General features: G+C 47.7%; 1 protein-coding gene across 9 annotated transcripts in view; it reads left to right on the forward strand.

The window, feature by feature from the left end:
- Positions 1–26209, forward strand: part of LOC115096893 (copine-1-like) — a 238687-nt gene that overhangs the window by 196937 nt on the left and 15541 nt on the right. For all 9 annotated transcript variants that reach the window (XM_029612135.1, XM_029612134.1, XM_029612136.1 and 6 more), the window contains 4 exons: positions 3805–3938; positions 23553–23607; positions 24188–24239; positions 25794–25927. In XM_029612135.1, coding sequence (XP_029467995.1) covers positions 3805–3938; positions 23553–23607; positions 24188–24239; positions 25794–25927 — 375 coding nt within the window. The remainder of the gene's footprint in view (positions 1–3804; positions 3939–23552; positions 23608–24187; positions 24240–25793; positions 25928–26209) is intronic.

A 26209-nucleotide genomic window follows, 5' to 3' on the forward strand; every position in this document is an offset into this window, starting at 1 on the left:
GGCTGAAATCCTCGGCGAGATCGGGTACAGGCTGGGCAGTAAGTGGGCGGATCGGGGGATCATTCGGAGGAGGGTAGTCCCAGTCGGGGCAGATTCACTCCAGTGGGGGCTGGCTATCCTCCCGAACGAGCCGCACGGTTTTCAGTCGTGGCAGTACCCTGCTCTCCACATTGGCGGGAAATTCTTGGGGCAGTGCACCCTCTTCAGGGTTTGACAGCTGCCGTATGGTGTGCCCCTCCCCCTCGCGATCCGGGCCATAGGAAAGCGCGGCACGCATAGGATTGCCTGCTTGGATTTTTATTTTGCCTTGCTTTATTTCTTGGTGCTTGTTATGACAGACAAGCAGCTCAGAGAGACCTGCAGGGCCTGTGGTAGCCCGTCGGTCGACCTGAATGACCACCTCCTCTGCACGAAGTGTGCTGGAAGGGGGGTCTGAAAGGCAAGCAAAGCCACGGAGGCATTACCGGACCACAGCGGTGGCGCTGGGATCACAGGAAGGAGTGGCTATGGCTGCAGAAGCGGAGCCAGATAGCGGGGCTTCTCCCCAGGGGTCCGGGGGGTCCCCGCGCTCCTGTCTCCCATGGTTCAACCTAGGGAAAAAGGTCCAGAATTCTTGGGCCCTAGCAGCCCCAAGCGCCCTTTGGGGGCCCCGGGGGGATTTTCACCTGAATTCGTACTTTTACTGCACGAGGCCTTCCTGGCTAGGCAGGCAGGCAAGTGCGGTGTCACAGAAGGTCCAGGTTCAGCAAAGCGGGGGAAGGTTCAGCGGGCCCGCGAACTCTGCCTCCCGAGGGATGGCTAGCATGATTGGAATCTGACTCGGAAGATTCGGACCAGTCTAAGCAGGAGGATGAGGTCTCCTCGGAGGCCAATCAGGATGGGGACCCGTTTGGGGGTCCACCTCTGGACCCAGGGGACTCTAAGACTGAACAGGGGACCTTGGAGGGTCCGGAGGTTGAAGGCGATGATCTTCGGGTGATCCGGCTTTTCAAGAGAGGAGAGCTTCGCCAGCTTTTACCTCAGGTGTTGAAGGAGCTGGGGATTAAGCTCACCCTGGAGGATTCAGATGCTGAACGGGTTAATCCGGTTCTGGATGGCCTACGGAGACCCCCCAGTGCTTTCCCAATTCCGAAGAAAATCCAGAAATTGATCAACCGAGAGTGGGATTTCCCGACTCGGGTCTGTGAGTTGGCAGAGCGATGTCCAAGCTTTATCCGCTTCTGCAGGACAATCTGGACATTCTCAAGGTCCCGAAGGTGGATGCGGCAGTTTCGGAAGTCACTAAGAAGACCACTATTCAGGTTTCTGAAGCTTCCGCTCTGAAAGATGTTCAGGATCGGAAGTTGGATGTGCATCTCAGTCGAGCTTTTGAGGTCCTGGGGCTCGGCCTACAAGCAGCGGTATGTGCAAGTCTGATGCAGTGGGCCTGTTTGTGTTGGATCCAGAAGCCGCAAGGAGCAGTCTGCCTCCGGGATTCTTTCCCCAGTCCAGGCGGCCCGCCTGGAGGCAGGGGTTGCCTATGGCGCAGATGCCTTGTATAACCTGGTGAGAACCACGGCCCGCACTATGGTGTCGGCGTCCAGACGACACTTGTGGCTACACAACTGGTCAGCGGATCTGTCATCAAAATCACAGCTCTGTAATCTGCCCTTTCAGGGGAAACTGCTCTTTGGTGAGGACCTCGATCGTCTGATGAAGTCACTGGGGGAGACAAAGGGGCAATAAGCTGCCAGAGGATTGAAAGTCTGGCCGGAAACCTTTCTCTCCTTGGCCTTGCTTTCGGGAGTCCAGATGTTTTCGTCAGACGAGGTCCTCGGGAGCCTCGGCCCCAAGACAGTCCTCGCATAGGCAACAGTCCTTTTGAGGGGCTGGAAGGTTATCTAGAGGTGGATCCACCCAGGGTGCGGGTGGCAATAAGTCCTCACAATGAGATCTGGCAGGTCCACTCCTCTACTCTGGTAATCGGGGGCAGGCTGGCCCGGTTGTACGGGAAGTGGATCAAGATCACTTCCGACCGGTGGGTGTTGAGCGTGGTGAGAAACGGCTATGCCTTAGAATTTTCTCGCCCACTGTGGTCGGTCTTTCTGGAGTCGCGTTGTCTTTCCCGAAGCAAGTGGGCAGCGGTCCAGGAAACGCTTCAGCGGCTGTTAAGTCTGGAGGCGGTTGTACCGGTGCCAGTGTCCGAACAGGGACAAGGCAGATATTCCATCTATTTTGTGGTGCCCAAGAAGGAAGGCACATTCCGACCTATCCTAGACCCGAAGAAAGTCAACCAGAGTTTGAAGGTGGTACGTTTTCGGATGGAGACGTTGCGCACCGTAATTGCAGCGGTATGGGGAGGAGAGTTTTTGGCGTCTCTGGATCTCACCGAGGCTTATCTGCATATCTCCATCCGTCAGGAGCACCAGAAGTTTCTCAGATTCATGGTTCCGGGACAGCACTATCAGTTTCAAGCACTGTCTTTCGGGCTGGCCACCGCCCCGCAGACCTTTACAAAGGTGATGGTGGTAGTAGCGGCAGCGCTGCGACAGGGAGGGATTGCTGGTGCACCCTTACTTGGAAGATTGGCTGATACGGGCGAAGTCACTAGAGGAATGTGTGCGGTCCGTGGACCGAGTTCAGTTGCTCCTGGAATCTCTAGGCTGGGTTATCAATGTGCAGAAGAGCCATCTGGTCCCCTCCTGTTCCCTCGAATATTTGGGAGCCCGTTTCGACACCCAGTGGAGCAGAGTGTTTCTTACAGACGACAGAGTAAACAAAATTCAGCGGCAGATAGCACGTCTGCTTCGTCTACAGGTGCCAAAGGTCTGCGTAAAGGGGAGGCGGCCTCCTAAGCTGCTCTGGCTCACTGGATAAAAGAGATGGTGGAGTCTGCTTATGTGCTGAAGGGTGGTGTGGTGTGCACGAATTCCACCCAGGCCAGTCCATATCTTGTGCAGAAGTGCATGCACTCGTGCCAGCTGATATTTGCAGGGCAAGCCACTTTGTCTACGCTGTACACCTTTGTGAAACATTATCGACTGGATGTGATGGCATGGGAGGATTCATCTTACAGTTCAGGGGTTCTTATTGCAGCCCCGCTTCCTTCCACCCAAATAGATGAAGCTTTGGTACTTCACACTTGTCAAGGCTTGGACTGGTGTAGCAGGACGAGATGGAAGGAAGAATTTCCTTACCTATTAATTTAATTTCCATTAGTCCTGCTACAACAATCCGGGACCCACCTGAAAAGCAAGGCTGTATTTCAGACAGTTCATTTTTGCTATCTGGTTGAGTATTTTTGTCCTGGCTTTGACTGTAGTGTTGGTTCCCTTCTTTTTCTCTTTTCCTCCTGTTGCAGGTTACAAGGAAAATAATATTTTATGGTTGACATTTGATTGATCTTCATTTGATGGGGTCTGATCTGAAGCTTTATTAGAAGGGTACTGGATTCCTGCTGTTAACACCACCTCCTAAGTACTAGCTGTGATGTCAAACAGTAAAACAGTAGTGTTTGTCTCCATCTGCTGGTAGGGGGAAATAACCCACTTGTCAAGACATGGACTGATATAGCAGGACTATTGGGAAGGAAATTAACGGGTTAGGAGATTTCTCCTTTTCAAAATTGTTACAGCACTTTAATCAATAGCCAGAAAAAATACCTTTGTAATTGAGCCCCTGAAAGAATGTGCTAATTTTTTTTTCCTTTTTTGTCTGTCATTTTATCTTGACCCTTAAAGATGTTCAGTTTTGAGTCAATTTTGTTCCCACTGGCCTTGTTCTCCTGTTTTACTGCAATAACCCTCTGGCTGTTTTTAAACCTAGGTTGGCATAGACTTCACTGGCTCCAACGGTGATCCAAAGTCACCAGACTCGCTGCATTTCATCAGCCCTAATGGGGTCAATGAGTATCTAACTGCACTGTGGTGTGTTGGGAATGTGGTCCAGGACTATGACACGTAAGAAATGTTTAAATTGATGTGTACAGTTTGTTTATATGCATATACAGTCTTTGTATTGCTGGTAGATTTGGTGACTTCATTATCAGCAGGATTGGTATTGTATTTATTTTTTATTTATTTAAAAACTTTTCTATACTGTCGCTAAGTTATATACCATCGCAACGGTTTACAAATAGGCACATAGACTAAGGTAAGTATTCAGTTTGGGAATGGTTTGGTATGATATGCTTAGTATTAGAACAATTTCATACAACATGCTTGTTACCAGCAGAGGTCTCTCAGTGTAGGTGTTGCTTAGTAGATCCAGTGCACTCAGTACAGAGCACATTGTGGATGCTGCTGTACATGCAATGACTAATTACTAGCGGGGGTTCATACAGTATTCGTGTTGCTAGATGTAGCAAAATGAAGATCTTTGTACCTGTTGATATTTCTTATTTGGCATTGAAACCTTCAATTCTTGTACTTAGACAGGTGCAGCTTAACACCTGCTGTGCTTTGCAGTTTCTAGCAGCTTGCACTAAACAGGTTAACCTACCATATACTCCAAATGATGCTTGGCATGCATACTCTTCCAGTCTCCAAAAGGTGGTGGTAATATTTTAGCATTCTGTATTACTATTTGTCAGGGAGTCAGTGCCTTGGACTATCCTTGGTTGTATAGTACCAGCTCTAGTGGAGACTAGCCTAGAATTCACTAAAAGTTCTGTCTTGACCGGGAGTGCAAAGGAACTAGATGTGTGCCAAGACCCTGTCCCAGATCTACACATCTTTGAGAGGACAGCTTCTCCTGGCACTGGCTAAGTGCAGTGAAACTTATCTAGATAATTTTATCTAAATAAATCTTTTTTTTTTTTTTTTTTTTTTAACCTGTTGGCAGTTTTTTTTTCCTGTTAACTGCTCTTTCTTAGCATACGGGACAGGTGGATCCAAAACCAGTTGGTTGTGCATCTCTACCAGCAGATGGAGACTGCCAACAGGTTAAAAAAAAAAAGATTTATTTAGATTTATATACCCCCTGCACTGACATCAACACACCAGTATTCTCCGTCTCCAGCATGGTGGACATAGCTCCCCACTGGGGAATGCTTAAAAAATTTTAAAAGATTTATTAGACCCTACTCTCCTGTGGTGATACCTTATGGTCCCTATATTAGGTGAAAAATCCTAAGGTGATATTTTTGGATTCCTCCCTCAGATGAGTGCCTTGGTCCAGTAGCTGTTTTTGGGTTGTTTTTTTTCCAGCTGGCATGGACTTGGCTGTTAAAAAAAACAACAAACAAACGAAAAAAAAAAAAGGTGCAGATAGCTGAGTGCAACGGTGAATGTCTTTGCCCTCTCCCTCTGTAGCCAGGGACCAACCTGGCTGTAGAGGGAGAGGGCAAAGAGTTTTGTAGGGATTTCTCTCCCTTCCGGTCTCTGTGCACTGCGCACTGATCAGACATTCATTCCCGCCTCCGGGGGAACTTAGAGGACGTGGGCAGCCTGGCGGGTTGAGCAGCCTTTTGGCTAGGCCCTGCTCCGAGACTTTACTTGTTCGCCACTTGCTAGGCCGCGGTGGCATTTTGCGTGTTTTTCCTGTGCATAAGGCTGTCCTCTTCAGTTCCGTCAGTTTGTGCTTATGTGTCTGGCTGTCCGTCCAGTTGGGTACCCAGTTTGTTAGCTTGGTTGGGTGCCAGGTTGAACGCATAGGGGCGTCCATCTGGGCGTTCATACTCACATGCTTATTTACACATGCTATCTGAGCGATCTTGTGGAAACTCAGTTTTTGGGTGCTCATCGAGGCACAGTGTTGAGCATGAATTTTTGGACACCTAAATTTTGGGAGCCTAGTTTTTTGTAGTGCAAATACAACTGGACGCACTCTTCTCAGACGCTTGTTAAAGTGTACTGATAGACTGATGGCGCCTATAGCAAAGAAACCTAAGCGCCTTACCCTCTGTGCTGCTTGTCATATTCAGGCATCCCAGCCTGGCATTCTCTCTAACTTATGTCAGTGCTGTTTGGATGCTCAGGAGGAATTGCTTTTGTCTGATTTTACTAAGCCCGATTTCTTCCCAGCCTGATGCAGGAATGGGAAAAGAGATGCCAGGCCTGATTTTGGAGCTCCCCTAACTGGTTCATTAGCGGAGGAAGGTAGTTCAGTGTGCAAAAGACAGATGCCTCTGGTTTTGGCATGCATCCCTCTGCCTTTTCTTGGGTAAAATTTTTTTCAAGGACTGCAGTCTCTTCTTCAGGTGTGATCCTCGGCCCTAGCCAGTCTTAACAGGTCAGGATTGCAGGCAGCGAAATCCTGCACGCCTGGTGCTTTCTGGTTAGCGTCTGAGCATGCCTAGATCTGCTACGGGTCTTCCCAATAGGGACCCAGATGGCACAGATGATGAAGCAGATCCTTACTCCCTGGAGGATGGGGAAATTCCTCCAGGATTGGAGCTGTTTAGAACTATGTTGTGGTTCTTTCATAGAGATGAATTATCGGGTCTGATTTCCCAGACATTTAAGATGCTGGGAGTACCAGGGGCTGAATGTCTGAGCCAAAGAAAGAAAGATTCCATTTTGATTTCTTTGCGTAAAGCCTCATGTTTGTTCCCTGTTATGGAGGCCATTCAAGAACTGATTGATTTTGAGTGGGGTACCCCAGAAGCTAGATTTAAAGAGGTCAAGCCTTGGTAGGACTGTACATCTTGGAGACAGCTGCAAGAGAACAATTGAGCTTTCCAAAAGTGCATGCATTTGTGTGTGCTGTTACCAAGTAGACAACTATCCCCGTAGATAGGGGGATATGATAGAAGTGTTTAAAATAATGAGAGGTCTAGAACAGGGGGGATATGATAGAGGCGTTTAAAATAATAAGAGGTCTAGAACGGGGGGATGTGAATCGGTTATTTACTCTTTCAGATAATAGAAAAACTAGGGGGCACTCCATGAAGTTAGCATGTGGCACATTTAAAACTAATCAGAGAAAGTTCTTTTTCACTCAACGCACAATTAAACTCTGGAATTTGTTGCCAGAGGATGTGGTTAGTGTAGTTAGTGTAGCTGTGTTTAAAACAGGATTGGATAAGTTCTTGGAGGAGAAGTCCATTACCTGCTATTAATTACCGTATTTTTCGCTCCATAAGACGCACTTTTTTTCCCCCAAAGGTGGGGGGAAAATGTATGTGCGTCTTATGGAGCGAATATAAAAAAAAAACCAAACAAAAATCTAACAAACCCCCCCCCGACTCCCCCAAGACCTGCCGACTTAATTTCCTACAACCCCCCACCCTCATGACCCCCCCAAGACCTGACAAATTAATTTCCTGCAACCCCCCACCCTCCTGACCCCCCCCAAGACCTGCCAAACGTCCCTGGTGGTCCAGCGGGGGTCCGGGAATGATCTCCTGGGTGTGGGCCGTCGGCTGCCAGTAAACAAAATGGCGCCGACGGCCCTATGCCCTCACTATGTCACTGAGACCGACCAATAGCAGCGGTCGGTCTCAGTGACATAGTGAGGGCATAGGGCCGTCGGCGCCATTTTGTTTACTGGCAGCCGACGGCCCTATGCCCACACTATGTCACTGAGACCGACCGCTGCTATTGGTCGGTCTCAGTGACATAGTGTGGGCATAGGGCCGTCGGCTGCCAGTAAACAAAATGGCGCCGACGGCCCTATGCCCTCACTATGTCACTGAGACCGACCAATAGCAGCGGCCGGTCTCAGTGACATAGTGAGGGCATAGGGCCGTCGGCGCCATTTTGTTTACTGGCAGCCGACGGCTCACGCCCAGGAGATCGTTCCCGGACCGCTCCTGGACCCCCGCTGGACCACCAGGGACGTTTGGCAGGTCTTGGGGGGGTCAGGAGGGTGGGGGGTTGCAGGAAATTAATTCGGCAGGTCTTGGGGGGGTCAGGAGGGTGGGGGGTTGCAGGAAATTAATTCGGCAGGTCTTGGGGGGTCAGGGGGATGGAGGTTGTTAATTTAAAGGGTTGGGATGGGGGGGGTTTGGGGGTTCCCAGAGAAAGAAAAGTTTTCTGATCTGGGGAGTGGACCGAAATGGCCCTCCCCAGACCCGAAAACAAAATGGGGAGAAAAAAAAAAGCTATGCACTCCCCTAATTTGCTCCATAAGACGCCCAGACGCAGAGCCGGTTTAGCACAATTTTTTTTTTTTTTTTAATTTTCCCCCTCTGAATCCTAGGTGCATCTTATGGTCAGGTGCGTCTTATGGAGCGAAAAATACGGTAAGTTGATTTAGAAAATAGCCACTGCTTTTACTAGCAACAGTAACATGGAATAGACTTAGTTTTTGGGTACTTGCCAGGTTCTTATGGCCTGGATTGGCCACTGTTGGAAACAGGATGCTGGGCTTGATGGACCCTTGGTCTGACCCAGTATGGCATGTTCTTAAGGGGTAGCAGCCTTGAAGGATGCACAGGATGGGAGAATTGAGGCCACCTTAAGCAGGCTTTTGAAGCAATGGCAATGAATTTGCAGATGGCTTCTTGTTCCCTGGTGGCTCCTTCTTGTTTACTTCTCTCTCAGGAGGTCAGTGAATATGTTGTGAATACCAGGGCAGTGATGGAACCAGCAACTGCCTTTTTGGCAGATGTGGGCTGCAATTTTGTCCGCACTTCGGCCAGAGGGATGGCTTCGGTAATAGCAGCCAGGCATCGGTTATGGCTGAGAAATTGGTCGGCCGATACATCCTCGAAGTCTAACCTTTCAAAATTGCCTTTTAAAGGCTTGCTCTTGTTTGGGAATGAGTTGGAGAAAATGGCCAATAAGTGGGGTGAGTCCCAGATTCCTCGATTGCCAGAGGATAAGAAACAGACACCATGCTCCTTTAGCATGAGAGATAGTACTAGGGGATGAAACATTTTCGACCCTACAGAGGAGCAGCTTTTCAGAGGGCTCGACCTTTGGGTAGGTCTCAATCCTTTTGTCCCAGGTAGCCCAGAAGGAGCACAGGCTTGGGTAGTGGAGTTCCCCAAGTCTCCCAATGAAGGTGTGCTGACCCATCCCCAGGAACAGGAGATAGGGGGTTGCCTCTCTCATTTGTATCGGAGGTGGATCTAAATCACATTAGGCCAGTGAGTTCTGGAGGTGATAAGGGATGGCTATGTGCTGGAGTTTCGCAGTGTTCCTCGGGATGTTTTATGGTATCTCCCTGCAACTCTCTGCAGAAGAGACAGGCAGTGGAGTGTACATGGTCAAGCTTCTCAGTTTGTGGACTGTGGTTCTAGGGCCCATATCTCAAGAATATACAGACCGATATTCCATTTTTTGTTGTGCCCAAGAAGGAGGGCTCTTTTCACCCCATTAGATCTCAAGGGGGACAATCATCATTTGCGTGTGACTCTTTTTCGATTAGTCCTTAATTCATTAAAGATTCAGGTGCTGGCTCTTGCCTATTTCTGAGGTGAAGTGAATAGTGGACCCTAGTTGACTCATCCAGACATGGCCTGTTTCTTAAAAGGAGTGAAGGTTCTTCGTCCTCCCTTGCAGTTACCGGTGCCTTTATGGACTCTTAATCTAGTTTTGGATTTTTTGGCAGGCCCCAATTTATGGCCAATGTGTAGCCTTTCCTTGAGGTTACTGCATGTAAAATACCTGTACTGCAGGCTTTGTCTTGTTGGGAGCCGTTTTTACAGGTGACTCCGGGGGCGATACAGCTTCGCATTGTTCCTTCCTTTTTTGCCAAAAATGGTCTCGGATTTTCACTTAAATCAGTCAATTTCCCTGCCGTCTCTAGACAGGTAAAGAGATGCGGAGGAATATAGTCTGTTACGGCGTTTGCCTCGACATCCATATCTTGAGGTATTTGGAGGTTTCTAAAACTTTTGGGAAGTCAGATCGCCTGTTTGTTCTCCTCAATGGGAGTAAACAGGGCGAGCTGGTATCACGGGCTACGATTGCCCGCTGCATTAAGGAAGTATTCATAGCCATGTATGTGGATGCTAAGCAGCAGTTACCTAGTCAGGGCTCATTCCACTTGGGCTCAGGCAGTGTCATGGGCGGAGGTTAGATTGCTGTCTATCGATATTTGCCAAGCTGCGACATGGTCCTCCTTATACGCCTTTTCCAGGCATTACCGCCTGGATGTGAAGGCCTGGGAAGACACAACCTTTGCGCATGTGCTGTTGATCGGACCGCGGGTAGCCTCCCTCCCTGTTCAGGAATAGCTTTGGTACATCCCACTGGTTTTGGATCCACCTGTCTATATGCTAAAAAAAAAAAAAAAAGAAATTACTACTTACTTACTTGATGATTTCCGTTCCTATAATTAGGACAGGTAGAGCCACCTTTCCACCCTTGGCTGCTGGATTGTTGTGCTATAGTCCTTCTGCATGGCTGCGTGTCATAAGGGTTACTGGTAAATATTACTCCAGTCCATAGACTGGGGTTATTACACTCTTTGTGTGAGCTCAGTGTTTTCCTGTTAGCTAAGTTCTGGAATGGTGATCTGTTAATCTAGTTTTGTTAGTTTGACCGTTTCTATATAAATATTACCTGAGGGCTTATACTTATCTGAAGGCTTTTTTTCACGTATCCCTGGTGATCCTAGTATAAAGTTCTCAGTAGGCCTGCCAGTCTGTTGCGAAAGACACTGTTCCTTCTTCAGTAGTTGAATACCATTTCTGCTCGGCAGTCTTTGGAATGCCATTTCATGGTACAGGAAACCAAAATGCTCTTGTCAATACAATCAACACAAATATTTATTTACCTCCAGAATGCAAGCTTCTCTGCCTTGGCTTTTATCCTCCACTGGGAGAATTAAAGAGAAAATTACTTATTTGCTTCACACACTCCCAGAGACATGAAGTTACTTTTGATATTTTCCAGGGAATACCTAACAATCAGGCCGATACAGTACAGTGCGCTCCGGAGCGCACTGTTAGCCTGCTCTTGGACGCACGTTTTCCCTTACCCCTTATTCAGTAAGGGGAGGAAAACGCGCGTCCAATATTAAGTTGGAGGTCCTGAAGAGTAAAAAAAAAAAAAAAAATTTGAATTCGGCCCATGGCTGTTGGGCCGAAAACCAGACGCTCAATTTTGCCGGCGTCCGGTTTCCGACCCCGTGGCTGTCAGTAGGCTCGAGAACCGACACCGGCAAAATTGAGCGTCGGCTGTCAAACCCGCTGACAGCCGCCGCTCCGGGCTAAAAGGAGGCGCTATGGACGCGCTAGTGCCCTAGCGCCTCCTTTTCCCCGTTTCTACCGCACCACCTCATTTGAATACTGAATTGTGCGCACTGGCGAGGGGCCGGTGCGCGCGCCGGGAGAGCGGGCATTCATCCGCTCTCCCGCGGATTTTACTGAATCGGCCTGAATATCATTTATGCTAACGTGCATGAGCAGCCTCTGATCATACTAGGCTTGATGAATCTCAGTACTCTCTCTGTGGTATCTCTGATCATGGTACATGGCAGACAGCACACCTCCTAGGACAGCATTTCTGGTCAGCAGATGGATGCCTCTCTTCCTCTGAGAGACACCAACCTCCACTACCCTTTGCTTACAGCTATAAGACACATGAGCTTTAGGTTCTTCCTCCTCCTGGGTTGCAGAAGGTGGCTGAGCAGCTGCCTCAACAGCAGCAAGACGCCCTCATGACACGAGTGCGGGAAACACGAGGGCCATGCAACCTACGATGTTTTCTCTGTATTGGGAATCAGCACCCTCAGAATGGTATGGCTGTGGGCCTCTGATCTCCAACCCAGAGGTACAGGAATGACTCGCTGACATGCGGTGTACTAAAAGAATTTCTTCGGAGATAGGGTGATGGATGCTGTGGACCAATGCCATGGCCATCATGAAACCCTCCAGCAACTCTCTGCCAGTACTTCAGACCCTTCCTCCTCCAGGAGGCCAGGGCAAATGAAGTCTTTTTCAATCCCATCAACACCATCAGAGTTCCCTCGGGCATCCTAGGCAGCAGAGAGCTCCCAAGCCCCAGCCAGCTCCTCAGTCAACTCCAGGGATGGTGTTTTGACTGGGCTGTGGGGAGCGTAAGCCAGTTAACCGTACGCAGGACAATAGACCCTCTGGTTGGGGGCAAGCTGCAGTTCTTTGCGAACCAGTGGCCCAGTATAACCTCGGACCAGTGAGTTTTGTCCATCGTCCACCAGGAGTACCAATTAAATCTATTGGGTGTTCTGCCAGTTGCCCTCTGTGTCCATTTTGGAGGCCAGTAACGCATCAGGAGGTACTACAAGCGGCGCTCTACTCCCTCTTAACGGCCAGAGTGGTCGAAACCATACCACAAGGGCAAAGAAGGTGAGTATTTTACTCCAGGTACTTCCTGATTCCAAAAAGAACAGGAAGACTCCATCCCATCTTAGACCTTAGGACCCTGAACAAGTTTCTAAAAAAGGAAAAGTTCAAGATGGTTTCCCTGGGCACCTTGATCCCCGTTTTGCAAAAAGGGAACTGGCTATGCTCCCTCAACATAAAGGACAAAGACACCAATATGGAGATATTCCTGGTCACAGGAAGTATCTCAGATTTGTGGTGGGAAAACGGCACTTCCAGTACCGGGTATTGCCATTCGGGTTCGCATTTGACCCACAGGTCTTCACAAATTACCTGGCTGTAGTGGCAGCGCACCTCCACAGACTTGGGAGAGCATGTTTTCCCATATCTGAACAATTGACTGGTCAAGAGCATGTCTCAGGCAGGGACCACCAGCTCCATCTGCTTGGAGTCACTAAGGTTCGTTCTCAACTACCCAAAGTCCCATCTAAGCCTGTCACCTCAATTGGACTTCATCGGATCCCTGCTAGACACAGCTAGGGCCAAGGCCTTCCTGCCTTGCCAGAGGGCCATTGCCTTGATGACCGTTGCAGGAGAGATCCAACAGAGCCTGCAGATGACAGCCTGGCACATGTTAAGGTTGTTGGGCCATATGGCTGCAACCGTCCATGTCACCTTTACACATGCACAGAGCTCAGTGGACCCTGAGGGTCACAGTGCCGCCAAGCCACTCAGAGCCTCACGATTGCACCCAAGTCACCCTGTCTTTCCAGGGCTCATTGACCTGGTGGTGGGTACTTTCAAATCTGAAATGGATCTCATTTCAAAAGTCCCCCCTAGCCAAATTGTCCTAACCATGGATGTGGCCACCATGGGGTGGGGAGCTCATGTGGATGGGCTTGGCACCCAGGGTCTCTGGTCCACACAGGAACACTCTTGTCATATCAACTTCCTGGAGTTTCAGGCAATCATGTATGCACTATGGGCTTTCAGAGATTGGCTGACCAGCAAAGCTGTCCTGATCCACACCAACAACCATGTAGCTATGTGAATTGTCAAGCATGAAGGTGTGGGTTCGTGCCTCCTGTGTCAGGAAGCAATCCAGATCTGCTCATGGCCTTGTCCCACAAGATGGTGCTCAGGGCCATCCATGTACCTTGCCAGGATGGAGAATATGGTGGTAGACAGGCTGTCGAGCCTTTAGACTCCACAAGTGGTCCCTGGACCCAGGAGGTAGCAAATCGGATATTTCGCCTCTGGGGGAGCCTGGACGTAGATCTGTTTGTGTCCCCCTGCAACAGGAGGGTGCCATGGTTCTGTTCACTGTACAGGTCAGAGACAAACCAGCCTCAGATGCCTTCACCCGTCATTGGGGCAAGGGTCTTCCGTATGCGTATCCCCTGATTCTCTTAATGGTGACGACTTTCTTGAAGATTCGTGAGGACGGGGACTATGATCCTTATAACCCCTCATTGGCTGAAACAGGTCTGGATTTCAATCCTATAGGACTTGTCCATCCGGAGATCGATCAGTCTGGGGAATTCCCCAGATCTTATCACTCAAGATCGAGGTACATTGAAACAACCCAACCTTCAGGTCCTGTCACTGACAGCTTGGATATTGAGAGGTTAATTCTACAACCGTTTGATCTCTCAGAGGATGTGTCTCTGGTCCTGGTGGCTTCCACTAGAAAGTCCTATGGACTGAAGTGGAGGAGATTTTTCCATGTGGTGTGAGCAGAAGGCCCTAGATCCGTTCTCCTGGCCCACACAAAAACTGCTTAATTACTCTCTAAACCTATCTGAGAATGGCTTAAAAACCAACTCAGTTAATGTCAGTGCAATTGGTGCATACCACCAAGGTGTAGCTGTTATGCCCATCTCTGTACAGCCTATAGTGTTTGCTTCATCCAGGGCCTGCTTCAATTGAAGCCTCCTCTAAGACTTCCTTCTGTGTCTTGGGACCTCAAAGCTCAGCTGATGAAAGCTCCTTTTGAGCCGCTGCACTTCTGTGACCTGAAGTGCCTAACCTGGAGGGTCATATTTTTGGTGACGATCACTTCAGCATGCAAGGTCAGCAAGCTCCAGGCCTTAGTGACTTATCCACCTTATACTAAGTTTTATTATGACAGGGTGTGTACACAAGACCAACCTAAGTTCCTGCCTAAGGTGGTGATGGATTTCCAATTCCATCCATAAATCGTCCTGCCAGTATTCTTTCCCAGGCCCCATTTTTTATTTAAGGCTTTTATATACCGACATTAGTGTGCAAACATCATACTAGTTTGGCACCAAGGCCAATGAGCACTGCACAGTTTGGACTGCAAGCGAGCCTTAACCTTTTATTTGGCGCAGTCAGAAGATCATAGACAGTCTACCCAACTTTTTTTTTTTTTTTGAGAATAGGTTGCCAGACACTATCCAATTGGTTAGCAGATTGTTTCTCCTTCTGTTATGCCCAGGCGGGACTGCATCTTGGGGGACATGTCAAGGCTCATTCTGTCAGAGCCATGGCAGCATCTGTGGCCCACTTGTGAGCAGTTCCCATGGAGGAGATCTGCAAGGCTGCAATGTTGAATTCTCTCCACACATTAACGTCTCATTACTGTCTTGATAGGCATGGCCGACACAACAGTAAGTTTGGTCAGTCTGTCCTTCGGAACTTGTTTGATGTTTAGAACTCAACTCTCCTGCCTAGGGCCCATTGCTTGGGTTCAGGCTGTCTCCCTATCTGTTCTAACAGTTCCATTGTTGTGCCCGTTGGCACCTGATTAGGTATCCATTGGTCCCCCTTTTGTGTTGGGGAACAGCCTGTAGCTAGGGATTCACCCATGTGTGGAATTACCATCCTGCTGTCCTCTGAGAACACATGTTACAGGTAAGCAGTGAACAACTTGAGCCCCCTGGAGATTACAAAACTGGCGGTGATCACTCTAGAGTCCTTGTGGGACTTAATAGCAGGTATGACCCGGACATTCAGAGAGCAGGCCTGATGCCTGGAGAAATCAGAAAAAAAAATAGATCAGTCGAAAAAGAGCATTTATTGTTATTACAAGAGCACTCTAATTCCATACAAGTATTGTCTGATGATGTTAAAAGCCTACAAGACTCCAATAAATTCATCATGAGTGATCGAATATCCTCTCTAAGAAGATTGGCGTCCATGGAGAATTATTTGAGACTGTTAAATTTTCCAAATGTTTTGGGCGAGCTGCCCTTAGTGACCTTTAAAAGATTTATGTTAGAGACTCTTAAGATACCCTCGGAATCAGCTCCAGCTGTTAAGAAAATTTTGTTCCTACCACAAAGGAGTCGTCCTATCCTGCCATTAGCTGCTAATGATCGGGGTGATTTTGCTAATCGTACTGAATATCTTGAAAATTCTAATATAGAGGTCACGGAGCGTGCAGTACTCTGTTTCCCTTTTCTCTGAGTACGACATGAGTCTGTTAATGAAGTTATTTTAAGAATTTAAATGTTCCCTTTTTGGGAGATCTGATACATAATTACCCAGACCTCTCGAGAGCTACGCAACAGCGTAGAAAGCTGTTTTTGTTAATGCGGCCTGAGGCTTTGGCTTCAGGAGCAAGTTTCCTCCTACGTTATCCGTGCAAATGCATAATTAAATCTTCTGGAAATGCTTATATCTTTTTTTTTTTTTTTTTTTTGCCGGAGCAGTTGAGAATGTTTCTGAATGGGAGGGCATAGGGTCTGCAATATTGGAAGGGATCTGTAACTACTGTGATGGGGAATCAAACAGTATTGTTAATTTTGATTTCTTATAAGTCTCCTCTGATTTCCTTTTTCCCCCATGTATTACCTTTGAAATATAAGAGGTAATAGGTGCTTCCATGATTAGTATATATATATATATATATATTTTTTTTTTTATATGTAATATGTATTAGAGATTTCTTTTTTTTTATTCTTTATTTATAATTTAATTAACAAATGTCAATAATTCCATTCAATTAAATCCATTGAAATTCAATTATACATTCTCAATACTTCGGAAAATCAAAATTAAATCAAGTAATTACATATTAATTGGAAAAAATTATTGAAAATCTCAATTTGTATATTCGTAATATTAACTTTTAGGAAAAAGAGACTAAGATATAAGGACAGTGTTGCGTAGGGGCGGCCTTGAAGGCCTTGCATTCTTTTGAGTCGGGTGTTTTTAGTGTGCCCTTGGGCCTCAGCCCGACCCCAGACGAATCCAGGACCGAACCGAGGGTTGACGGCGTGTTCCACCATGGCTGACGGTCTTACCTTCTGCCAGGCCGGCAAGCTCCCATGGCCAACAACATAATGATGTTGGAATGTGAATGGTCTTCCGACCATTCCGAGCCCTTTCGGACCTGCTACATGGAACATCATGGAGCAGCAGGCCTGGCCTGAGGTCGAGGGCAGACGGGCCTTGACACAAAGACACAACAGCAGACTCTATGCAACGGCATCGCGGATGAAGACATGACAGCAGGATTGATGCAACGGCATCGCGGACGAGGACTTGACACAAGGATTGATGCAACAGCATCGCGGAACAAGACATGATACCAAGAGGAGTGCAATGGCATCCATGATGAGACGAGGAACTTGACAAAGTCCAGACGAGACGAGAAGCTGGGTGGAAGGACATTGGCACTGTCTCTCAGGGCGCCCTACTCAGAGCCCACCCGCGGGACAGAGTCACGGACCACCCTGTCCCACTGCGCGCCCTACGCAGCCTGAGGAGGCTGGTTGCGGACCACGCTGGGAGCAGGACAAGCGCAGGGAAGAATCCAGTTGAAGCAGAACTCCGGAGCCGATGTCATCAGAAGCTCCACCAACGGCTGGCAGGACATGACGACTCAAGAGCACAGGACACGCATCCACCTGTAGGCTAGTCCACGCTCGGGCACACATCATCCGAGGGACCCCTGGCCTAACAGGTACCAGAAGGCTCAAGAGCGCTGAAGACGAAGACAAGGAGCAGGACATCAAGGAACCTGGAACATCAGGAAACAGAAGACCAAGACGAGATACCAGGACACCTGGACGGGGACCTCAGGCACGAACATGACTTGGCATGACGAGATGAAGCAACAAGAACTCCATGGAGAAGACAAAGAAGACCTGACGGAGCTCTGGCAGGCAGGAGCCTCCAGAGTGAAGCAATTCCGATGCAAGGCGAAGACTGAATGACGGAGCAGCCCTTTTATAGGGCTGAGCGGGAACTCCACTCCCTAGGTGGGGCCAGCACACTTCCTGTGCCTGGCCCTTTAAATCCTGAAGAGAGGTGCGCGCCGGTGCCTAAAGAGAGCAGGCAGAGCTGTGCAGGACCATGGACAGCGGCCTGCACAGCGTCATCGCGTAAACGCAGAGCTGGGCCTGAGGGGCAGGCCCGAAGACGGCAGCGGCTCTAGCCGCTGCAGGAGACCCCGGGGGTGGCTCCAGCTGCTACTCCGCGGCCTGGAGGCCACACCCCCAGGCTGAAGATGACGCTAGCGTTGGCGGCGGCTCCAGCCACGCTGATGGCAGGAAAGTCCACGGCTCCAGCCGCGATGAAGAGGAGCAGCACGGGCGGCCTCCAGGCCGCAAAGAGAGATTTAGTCCGCGGCTCTGGCCGCGTGGGCAGGCCCGACGGCGGCGTCCTGCCGCGTCGGTGAAGGAAGCGGCGGCGTCCTGCCGCGTCGGTGAAGGAAGCGGCGGCGTCCTGCCGCGTCGGTGAAGGAAGCGGCGGCAGCAAATGGTGAGTGCCTGCTCGCGGGGGAACCCGCGGGCAGAGTGTTCATAACAGACAGAAATAATATATAAGGAGTTTATTACAGGAAAAATTTTCCCTTTTAGGGCATTAAACATAGTTTTACAGCTGATTTAACAAGTTTAGCCTTACTTATCAAGAAGCAAAGGGGAAGAAGTTGCTGGTTCTCGAGTCTTCACAAACTGACACAATTGTTCTATCTGAGAAAAAACAAAAGTTTCATCTCCTCGCCTTATTACACACTGACATGGGTATCTGAGCAAAAACGAAAATCCTAACAAGATAACTCTTTGTCTAAGAGCAAGGAATTCTCGTCTTTTAGTGCGGGTAATCTGTGCCAAATCAGGATATATTTTAACATTTTGGCCATGAAATGATACTGGAAATTTCTGAAAATAAGATTTCATAAGTTTACTTATATCTGATGTTGTGATGAATGATAGTATTAAAGTATTTCTGTCTAAGACTTCTAAAGTAGAGTTTTCTAAAAAACTTGTAAGGTTAGCTAGTATTGGCACCACAGAAGCAGAGGCTCTTTTTTTAATAAAGAAACATGAATCAATAGAGGGAATATTTGTGTCAGAAAAGCCAAGTGCCTCTGCTAGAAACCTTTTTAAAGAAACAAAAGGAACTTCACCCGCTACCTTTGGAAAATTAAATATTCTTACATTTAGATGTCTATTATTATTCTCGATCATTTCAAGACGCCTCGAACATACTAATTGGTCTTTTATCAAAACAGTGTTAAAAGTTTGGAGAGACTTTATATGACTTTGTCTCCCCAACTCTGATAACAACCTCATTCGTTTGTTGCTGAATACCTTGAAATTGTTGTTGCAAATTGAAATAAACTGAATCAATTTTAGTCTCCAGTCTGTTTATGGCTGAACTTAAACCGTTCACCAAATCCCAAATTGCTCCTAATGTTACCGTCTCTGGTCTTGAAGACATAGGCCGCAGCTCATCTGGCTGTTCGAAGTGGGAAATTTCCTGGTGCCCTCTCATAGCTGTTACCGCCTCATCTTCCAAGGGTCTCAGGATCGGCTTCCTTTGCTGTTCTATCTCTGTTCCAGTTCTTTCTCCTCTCTCCCCTCGGTTCTCCACGAACTCAAAGGAACGCCTCTCCTCCAATGCCACTACGGAAACTGCTCCCTCATGTCCCGTCGCTTCCTCCGCGTCATCGGGGGCGATGCTGCCGCGTCTCCGTCTGCACCGCGCTAGGGAGGAGGCGGACGTTTGTCTGGGCTTAGGAAAGCCTTGTCCAGGGGAGCCGCCCGTTCTCCCTCCCGGGAGCTTCCAAAGGATTCACCGGATCCCTCTCTCGCCAGCTGAGTCATGAAGCGATCAATCTCGAGTTGAAGAAGTGGAGGTAAGGGCTCTGAGGGGAAAAACCCTTACTTTCCCTTTTCATTTGGCCAGCATGGCCTGGAAATTTTTGTCTGTAGGAAATAGTAAGAACTCGAGACACTCAACACTCCAGCTGTGCCACCATCTTATCTTAGAGATTTCTTTTCTTAGCTACACTGCAAAGAAATTCTTTGTAAAATGTATGAAAAAGCTGATAAGAAAAAAAAAAAGGATACCTATGTGCCCGCATTGCGATCTTCCCAGGTCACAGGAAGTATCTTCGCTTTGTGGAGGGAGAAGCTCACTACCAGTATCGAGTACTGCTGTTTGGCCTGGCCTCAGCCCCTCGGGTCTCCATCAAGTGCCTGGCAGTGGTGGGGGCATACCTCAGACGTCAGGGAGTACATGTATTCCCCTACTTGGATGACTGGCTAGTCAAAAGCACCTCCCAGCAGGGAGTGTTGCACTCTTTGTCTGACCATCCAAGTGCTGCAATCTCTAGGGTTTGTCATCAATTACCCAAAGTCCTACCTCTGCCCGTCACCCCATCTGGATTTCATAGGAGCCAGATTGGACACGATTCAGGCCAAGGCGTTTCTGCCCCACGATCGCGAGCTTGCCTTGTCATCACTGGTGGGGTTGGTCCGCAACTGTCAGCAGGTTTCTGCTCATTTGCTGCTTCATCTTTTGGGCCACATGGCTGCTTCTGTCTGTCACCCCGTTTGCCCGCCTCTGCATGCACAGGGCGCAATGGACATTGCGGTCACAGTGGCAGCAGGCGTTCCAGGACCTAGAGGCACATGTTTACATCAAGCCACCTCTGCAGGTCTCCCTGTCCTGATGGGAGAATCTATCCAACCTGGAGTAGGAAGTCCCTTTTCAGACTGCCCCCACCTCAGATAGTACTTACCACCGATGCCTCCCCCCACGGTTGGGGGGCACATATAGACGACAACCACATGCAGGATCGGTGGACAGCTCAGGAATCTCTATACCAGATAAACTTCCTGCAGCTTGAGTAATTAGTTATGCTCTTTGGGCATTTCGAGATCGCTTGTCCCACAAAGTAGTCCTGATTTGGACAGCCAATCAGGTGGTAATGTGGTATATCAACAAGCAGGGAGGCATGGGGTCGTTCCTCCTCTGTTGAGGTGGTACAGATTTGGTCCTGGGCTTGGTCACAATGAATCTAGCTGGAGCAATGAACGTGGTGGCGGACTGTCTGAGCCGTATGTTTCAACCACACGAGTGGCCACTGAATCCGGCAGTGGCAGCCTGGATTTTCAGCCAGTGGGAAACTCTGGATGTGGATCTCTTTGCCTCCCCCTGCAACTGCAAGGTGAGCAAATTCTGCTTCCTGTTCCAGACGGATGGACTTCAACCTCGGACACCTTTGCCTGGCATTGGGGCACAGGTCTGCTGAACGCGTATCCTCCTCTTCCATTGCTCATAAAGACACTCTTGCAGCTCTAGCAAGACTGGGTAACCATGATTCTCTTGGCCCCGTACTGGCCCAGACAGATCTGGTTCCCACTCCTTCAGGACCTGGGGGTCAGAGAGCCTATCAGTCTGGTGACTGTGCCCAATCTGATAACGCAGGATCAGGGCAACTGCGCCATCCAAACCTCCAGGCGTTAGCATTGACAGCCTGGATGTTGAGCGCTTAGTCTTGCAGCCCCTGGACCTCTCTGAAGATGTGTCTCAAGTGCTGGTAGCTTCCAGAAAGCCTTCCACCAGGAAGTCTTATCGACTGAAGTGGAGGAGGTTCTCCATCTGGTGCGAGGGTCATGGTTTAGATCCATTCACCTGCCCCACTCTGAAGTTGTTGGACTATTTGTGGCACCTCTCCGAGGCTGGGCTGAAAACCACTTCGGTCAGGGTCCTCCTCCTGAACACCGTCAACGCTTACCATCAGGGTGTTGCTGTCACCTCCATCTCTGTTTAGCTCATAGTAGGACGCTTCATGCAGGGCCTGCTTCAACTGAAGCCCCCCCTCCAGCTTCCTGTTGTGTCATGGGACCTCAGCGTGGTGTCGACGCAGCTCATGCAAGATCCTTTCGAGCCTATGCGCTCCTGTGATCTAAAGTTCCTCACTTGGAAGATCTTTTTCCTGGTTGCGGTCACTTCGGCTTGCAGGGTTAGTGAGCTTCAGGCCTTGGTTACATATCCACCCTACACAAAATTCTTTCAGGATAGGGTGGTCCTGCAGATGCATCCCAAGTTCCTTCCTAAGTTAGTGACTGATTTACCTTAATAAGTCCATCGTTCTACTCACCTTTTTTCCGAGGCCCCATTCACACCAGGGTGATCAGGCTCTACACACGTTGGTCTGCAAGAGGGCCTTATCTTTCTATTTAGAATGCACAGCAGGCCACAGACAATCCACTCAATTCTTCATATCTTTCGACAAGAATAGATTGGGAGTTGCAGTGGCAAGCAAACACTTTCCAGTTGGCTAGCAGATTCTATTTTTTTCTGCTATGCACAAGCGGGCCTTCAGCTTATAAGCCGGGTTAAGGCTCACTCTGTGATGGCTGTGGTGGCATCAGTAGTCCACTTGCGGGTGGTTCCTGTTGCCAAAATCTGCAGGACTGCAACATGAGTTCTCTACACATGTTCGCTGCCCACTACTGCTTGGACAAGGATGGTCGCCAAGACAGTAGCTTTGGCCAAACTGTCCTTTGCAACCTTTTCCAGGCTTAAACCCAACTCTCCCTACCTAAGACCCATGATTTGGGATCAGGCTGCCTCCCTATCTTACCAACAGCACAGCAGTTGTTTTTGTGCCCATTGGCACCCGTTTTCTGTGCAGGTTGGTCATGTTCATTGCAGGGAGCAGCCTGTAGCTTGGTATTCAACAATCTGTGAGGACTACCATTCTGCTTGTCCTAGGAGAAAGCAGAGTTGCTTATCTATAACAGGTGTTCTCCTAGGGCAGCAGGCTGTTAGTCCTCAGGAGATCTGACCACCACCCTGCGGAGTTGGGTTCTCCTGTGTTTTATTTTATTTTTTCGCTCGTTAATTCTTTGTTACGAGACTGAAGGCATGGATACGCGGATAGTGGCATGCTCAGTATGCCAGTCAAGGTTCTAGAAACTGACACAGGTTTTCCATGCCAGGCTCCATTTGATGATGTCACCCATCTGTGAGGACTAACATCGGGCTGTCCTAGGAGAACACCTGTTACAAGTAAGCAACTCTGCTGTTATAAAGCAGAAATTACGGATTCATTTCACACAGTCATAGAATATTAGCGTTGACAAGCATACAGGTGTGACTTGTAGAAGTTGCAAAACTAATTAATCCCACTTTATAGAGTACTTTTGTCCTAAGTCCAATTGGTACTCACTGTTGGGGGAATATAATTGAATGAGTTTTCTTACTATTTCTTTCTATTAATAGTCAGGATGATCTTTTACAGTTTGAATGTTCCAACCTTTGCAAATTTTGAGACTTTTATATATGTAGCTGAAGTGTTTGTCATGGTGGGAAAACCACATGTCCCACAGGAGGAAAGAAATGCAGAGAGGAGGTTTAAAGGAAATGTGACCTCTTGTGATTCAGTTGGATTCCCTGAGGCAGAATACAATAAACCATGATTACTGTTAGAATTAATAGGAAATTGATGGTAAAAAACTTCTAGCTGGGTACCAGTGCTTAACCACTTCCAAGAAGTTGTTAGCTAATCATCTGATACATGTGGACAGATACACAGTTTCGTTGAAGTGGAAGTCAGCACCTTTGACTGAGGTGTGGCAAAAAACAAATGATGGAAATTGCAAATGTAGAAAAGCTAATGTACATGCTGAAACTTAATATGATCGTGTATGGGAATTTTGGAATACTAGACTCTAAAATAGGCATATTGGGCTGTCAGTATGAGGGATCCTGAGAGCATCTTTTTTGAGGGGGGAGATGCCATTGTTTTTGCCTGCTAAATATATTTTTATTGTAATTGTATTATTTTTTTGTTTTTACCCTGTCATATTGTTGACTACATTTTATCCCAATGTTATTGTTGACCTTTATGCTGGTTTGCTATGATGAGGAGGGGGGGTACTAAGGTGCCTCATATTGTTACACACTTTTGTATGCATTTCGTGATTCTTGCTGAGTAGGGCCCTCGTCATAAATAAAAAGTTAAAAAAAAAAAAAGAAACTTCTATCTTGTGCTGAGGAGTCCTGCCATAGATCATTGGTTTCATATACAGCTGCAATTGTTAAGTAGGAATGAAATAGACTTGGACCTCACTGTTCACACATGTTTGTGTATCTTCTTTCATAGAGATAAACAGTTCCCTGCATTTGGATTTGGAGCTCAGGTTCCTCCAAACTGGCAGGTAGTGTATGTGCTCGCTCTACATATTTTTCTAATACTGGAAGAGCACCCCGAATAATTAATACCCTTATTACTTATGTAAGTTAATGTGCTATACAGGTATCCCTTACTATGTGGGAGTGTTAATGCATGCATGTCCACAGCGGGATCTATCAGACCAAGCATAACTCTTACACAACAAACACCATACACATTTTATTGTTTAATTTAAAAATGCTTTTGAACGGCTTCATAGTTGTCATAATTTTAACAGTCTGAGGTAGAGCTTCCCCAAAGTTTTAGTTTTTTTAAGATAGACACAATAATTTTGCATGAAAGAGAATTTCAGATACTGTGTCCCCAATTAAACACATTTATCTTGTGCATATTCATTATGGCTATCCTGAAACCCTAACTGGTTGTGGGTTCCTATGACAGGTTTAGGAAGCCATGTTTTAAAGATTTCTCCATTACTTTTTATTGGAATGGTCCAGCAAGCTGTGCCATGCCCAGGTAGTAGGTATGGCAGTCAGTTCATCTAATTGAGTACCACGTAATAGTTTATAATTTTCCTCTGAAAAATAATGCTTTTTTTTCCACAGGTTTCGCATGAGTTTGCCTTGAACTTCAACCCAAGCAATCCTTACTGCTCAGGTAACCTGGATTCTCCTATTAACAAATAGATGCTGTGACCATTTGCTCTCCGTCCCCCCACGCCCAAATCTCTGATTCTTCGCCTTCTCATTTTCTTCCATCTTTTGTGCCCTTTTTTCTCCAATTCTGTACTGACTGTCTTTACACATGTATCAGCCTCCATTCTCCACTGACACTCACTCCTCAAACTCAGGCTGATTCAGTAAACTGCGCGGGAGTGCCGGCACTCCGAGGCGAGCTCCCGCTCTTCCAACGCGCGCCCAGGCTACTCTCCTGGGCACGCGATGCAGTATGCAAATGAGGGCCCGTGGTAAAAAGGAGGCGCTAGGGACACTAGCGCGTCCCTAGCGTCTCCTTATTGGCAGAAGCAGCGGCTCTCAGCAGGTTTGACAGCCGACGCTTAATTTTACCGGTGTCTGTTGTCGAACCCACTGACAGCCACGGGTTCGGAACACAGATGCCAGCAAAATTTGAGTGTCTGTCTTCCGGGCCGCGGGCAGTTTTTCTTTTTTTTTTTTTAAATTTTTGGAGCCTCCGACTTAATATCACTATGATATTAAGTCGGAGGGTGTACAGAAAAGCAGTTTTTTCTGCTTTTCTGTACACTTTCCTGGTGCCGGCTGAAATTAACGCCTGCCTTTGGGCAGGCGTTAATTTCTGAGAGTAAAATGTGCGGCTTGGCTGCACATTTTACTTTCTGTATCGAGCGGGACTAATAGGCTCATCAACATGCATTTGCATGTTGAGCGCGCTATTAGTTTCGGGGGGGGGGGGGGGGGTTGATGCGCATTTTCCACGCATTATTACCCCTTACTGTATAAGGGGTAATAATAGCATGTTGAAAACGCTCGGCCTGAGCGTACCTTACTGCCTGCTCACAGAGGCTGGATTTGATTTATATTCCACCTTTCAGGCACTTCAGGGCAGATTACATTCCGGTACTTTAGGTATTTCCCTATCTCCAGAGGGCCAGCAATCTGTTTGTATCTGAGGCAATGGAGGATAAAGTGACTTGCCCAAGGTCACAATGAGATTTCAGCCCTGGCTTCCCTAGCTTGCTGCTCTAATCACTAGGCTGCTACTCTTCTCCATCACTTGGCTATTCCTCTGCTTCAGTTTTCCCAGCAGGCCCGGCGCATCTGGGTGTGCATATTTGAATGAATGATTTTGAATATTAACGGTAATACTTTAAAGTAGATTTGGGATTGTACTGGCAGACAGTGTAGTGAAATCAGCATGGATGTAATGTGATCAAATTTTTGTTCCTAGTAGAAATCTTGCTGAGGCATTTTGTAATAATTATAATGGTTTTAGGAAACTTGCGGGAAGACCGAGTAATAAGAAGTTACAGTAATCTAGATTTGAGAAAATTAGGGTTTGCAATACAGTATGGAAGTCCTTGAAGGTTAAAGATTTTAACCAATGTAAAATTTGGCGTAACCTGTATTAATTTATTGATCTGCTTTTTCATATTCATATTATGTCATGCCCCTTGAGAGCTGGGAATTAAATGTATGTTTCTGAGAGAAGTAACTGTGGGGGTATGTGTTGCAGGTGTGCAGGGAATCGTAGATGCTTACCGCCAGGCCCTGCCCCAAGTGCGACTCTATGGACCAACCAATTTCTCGCCTATCATCAACCATGTTGCCAAGTTTGCAGCAGCAGCGACTCAGCAGAAAAATGCCTCGGTTAGCAACTTGTTTCTTCTGCTCTGTTCTAAGGACATCCAGTTTTTCAATGAACTACAAAAGTTAGTCTAAGAGAGCTGTTCTAAGAGCGAACTGAATGATCATCTTGTTAGTCATCCAAGAAGTAAAACTGGGTTAATTTTGGAACACAAATAAGAGACCGAATGTTCTCCATAGCAGGCCCCAAGTGGTGGAACTCACTTCCAGAGTCTTTACATCAGATAAATGATGTGAAGTATATTGTTAGTAGAACTGGAACTTGTATTTACTTCCAGGTTGACT

The sequence above is a fragment of the Rhinatrema bivittatum genome, chromosome 8, assembly GCF_901001135.1.
Source record: "Rhinatrema bivittatum chromosome 8, aRhiBiv1.1, whole genome shotgun sequence".
Taxonomy (NCBI): domain Eukaryota; kingdom Metazoa; phylum Chordata; class Amphibia; order Gymnophiona; family Rhinatrematidae; genus Rhinatrema; species Rhinatrema bivittatum.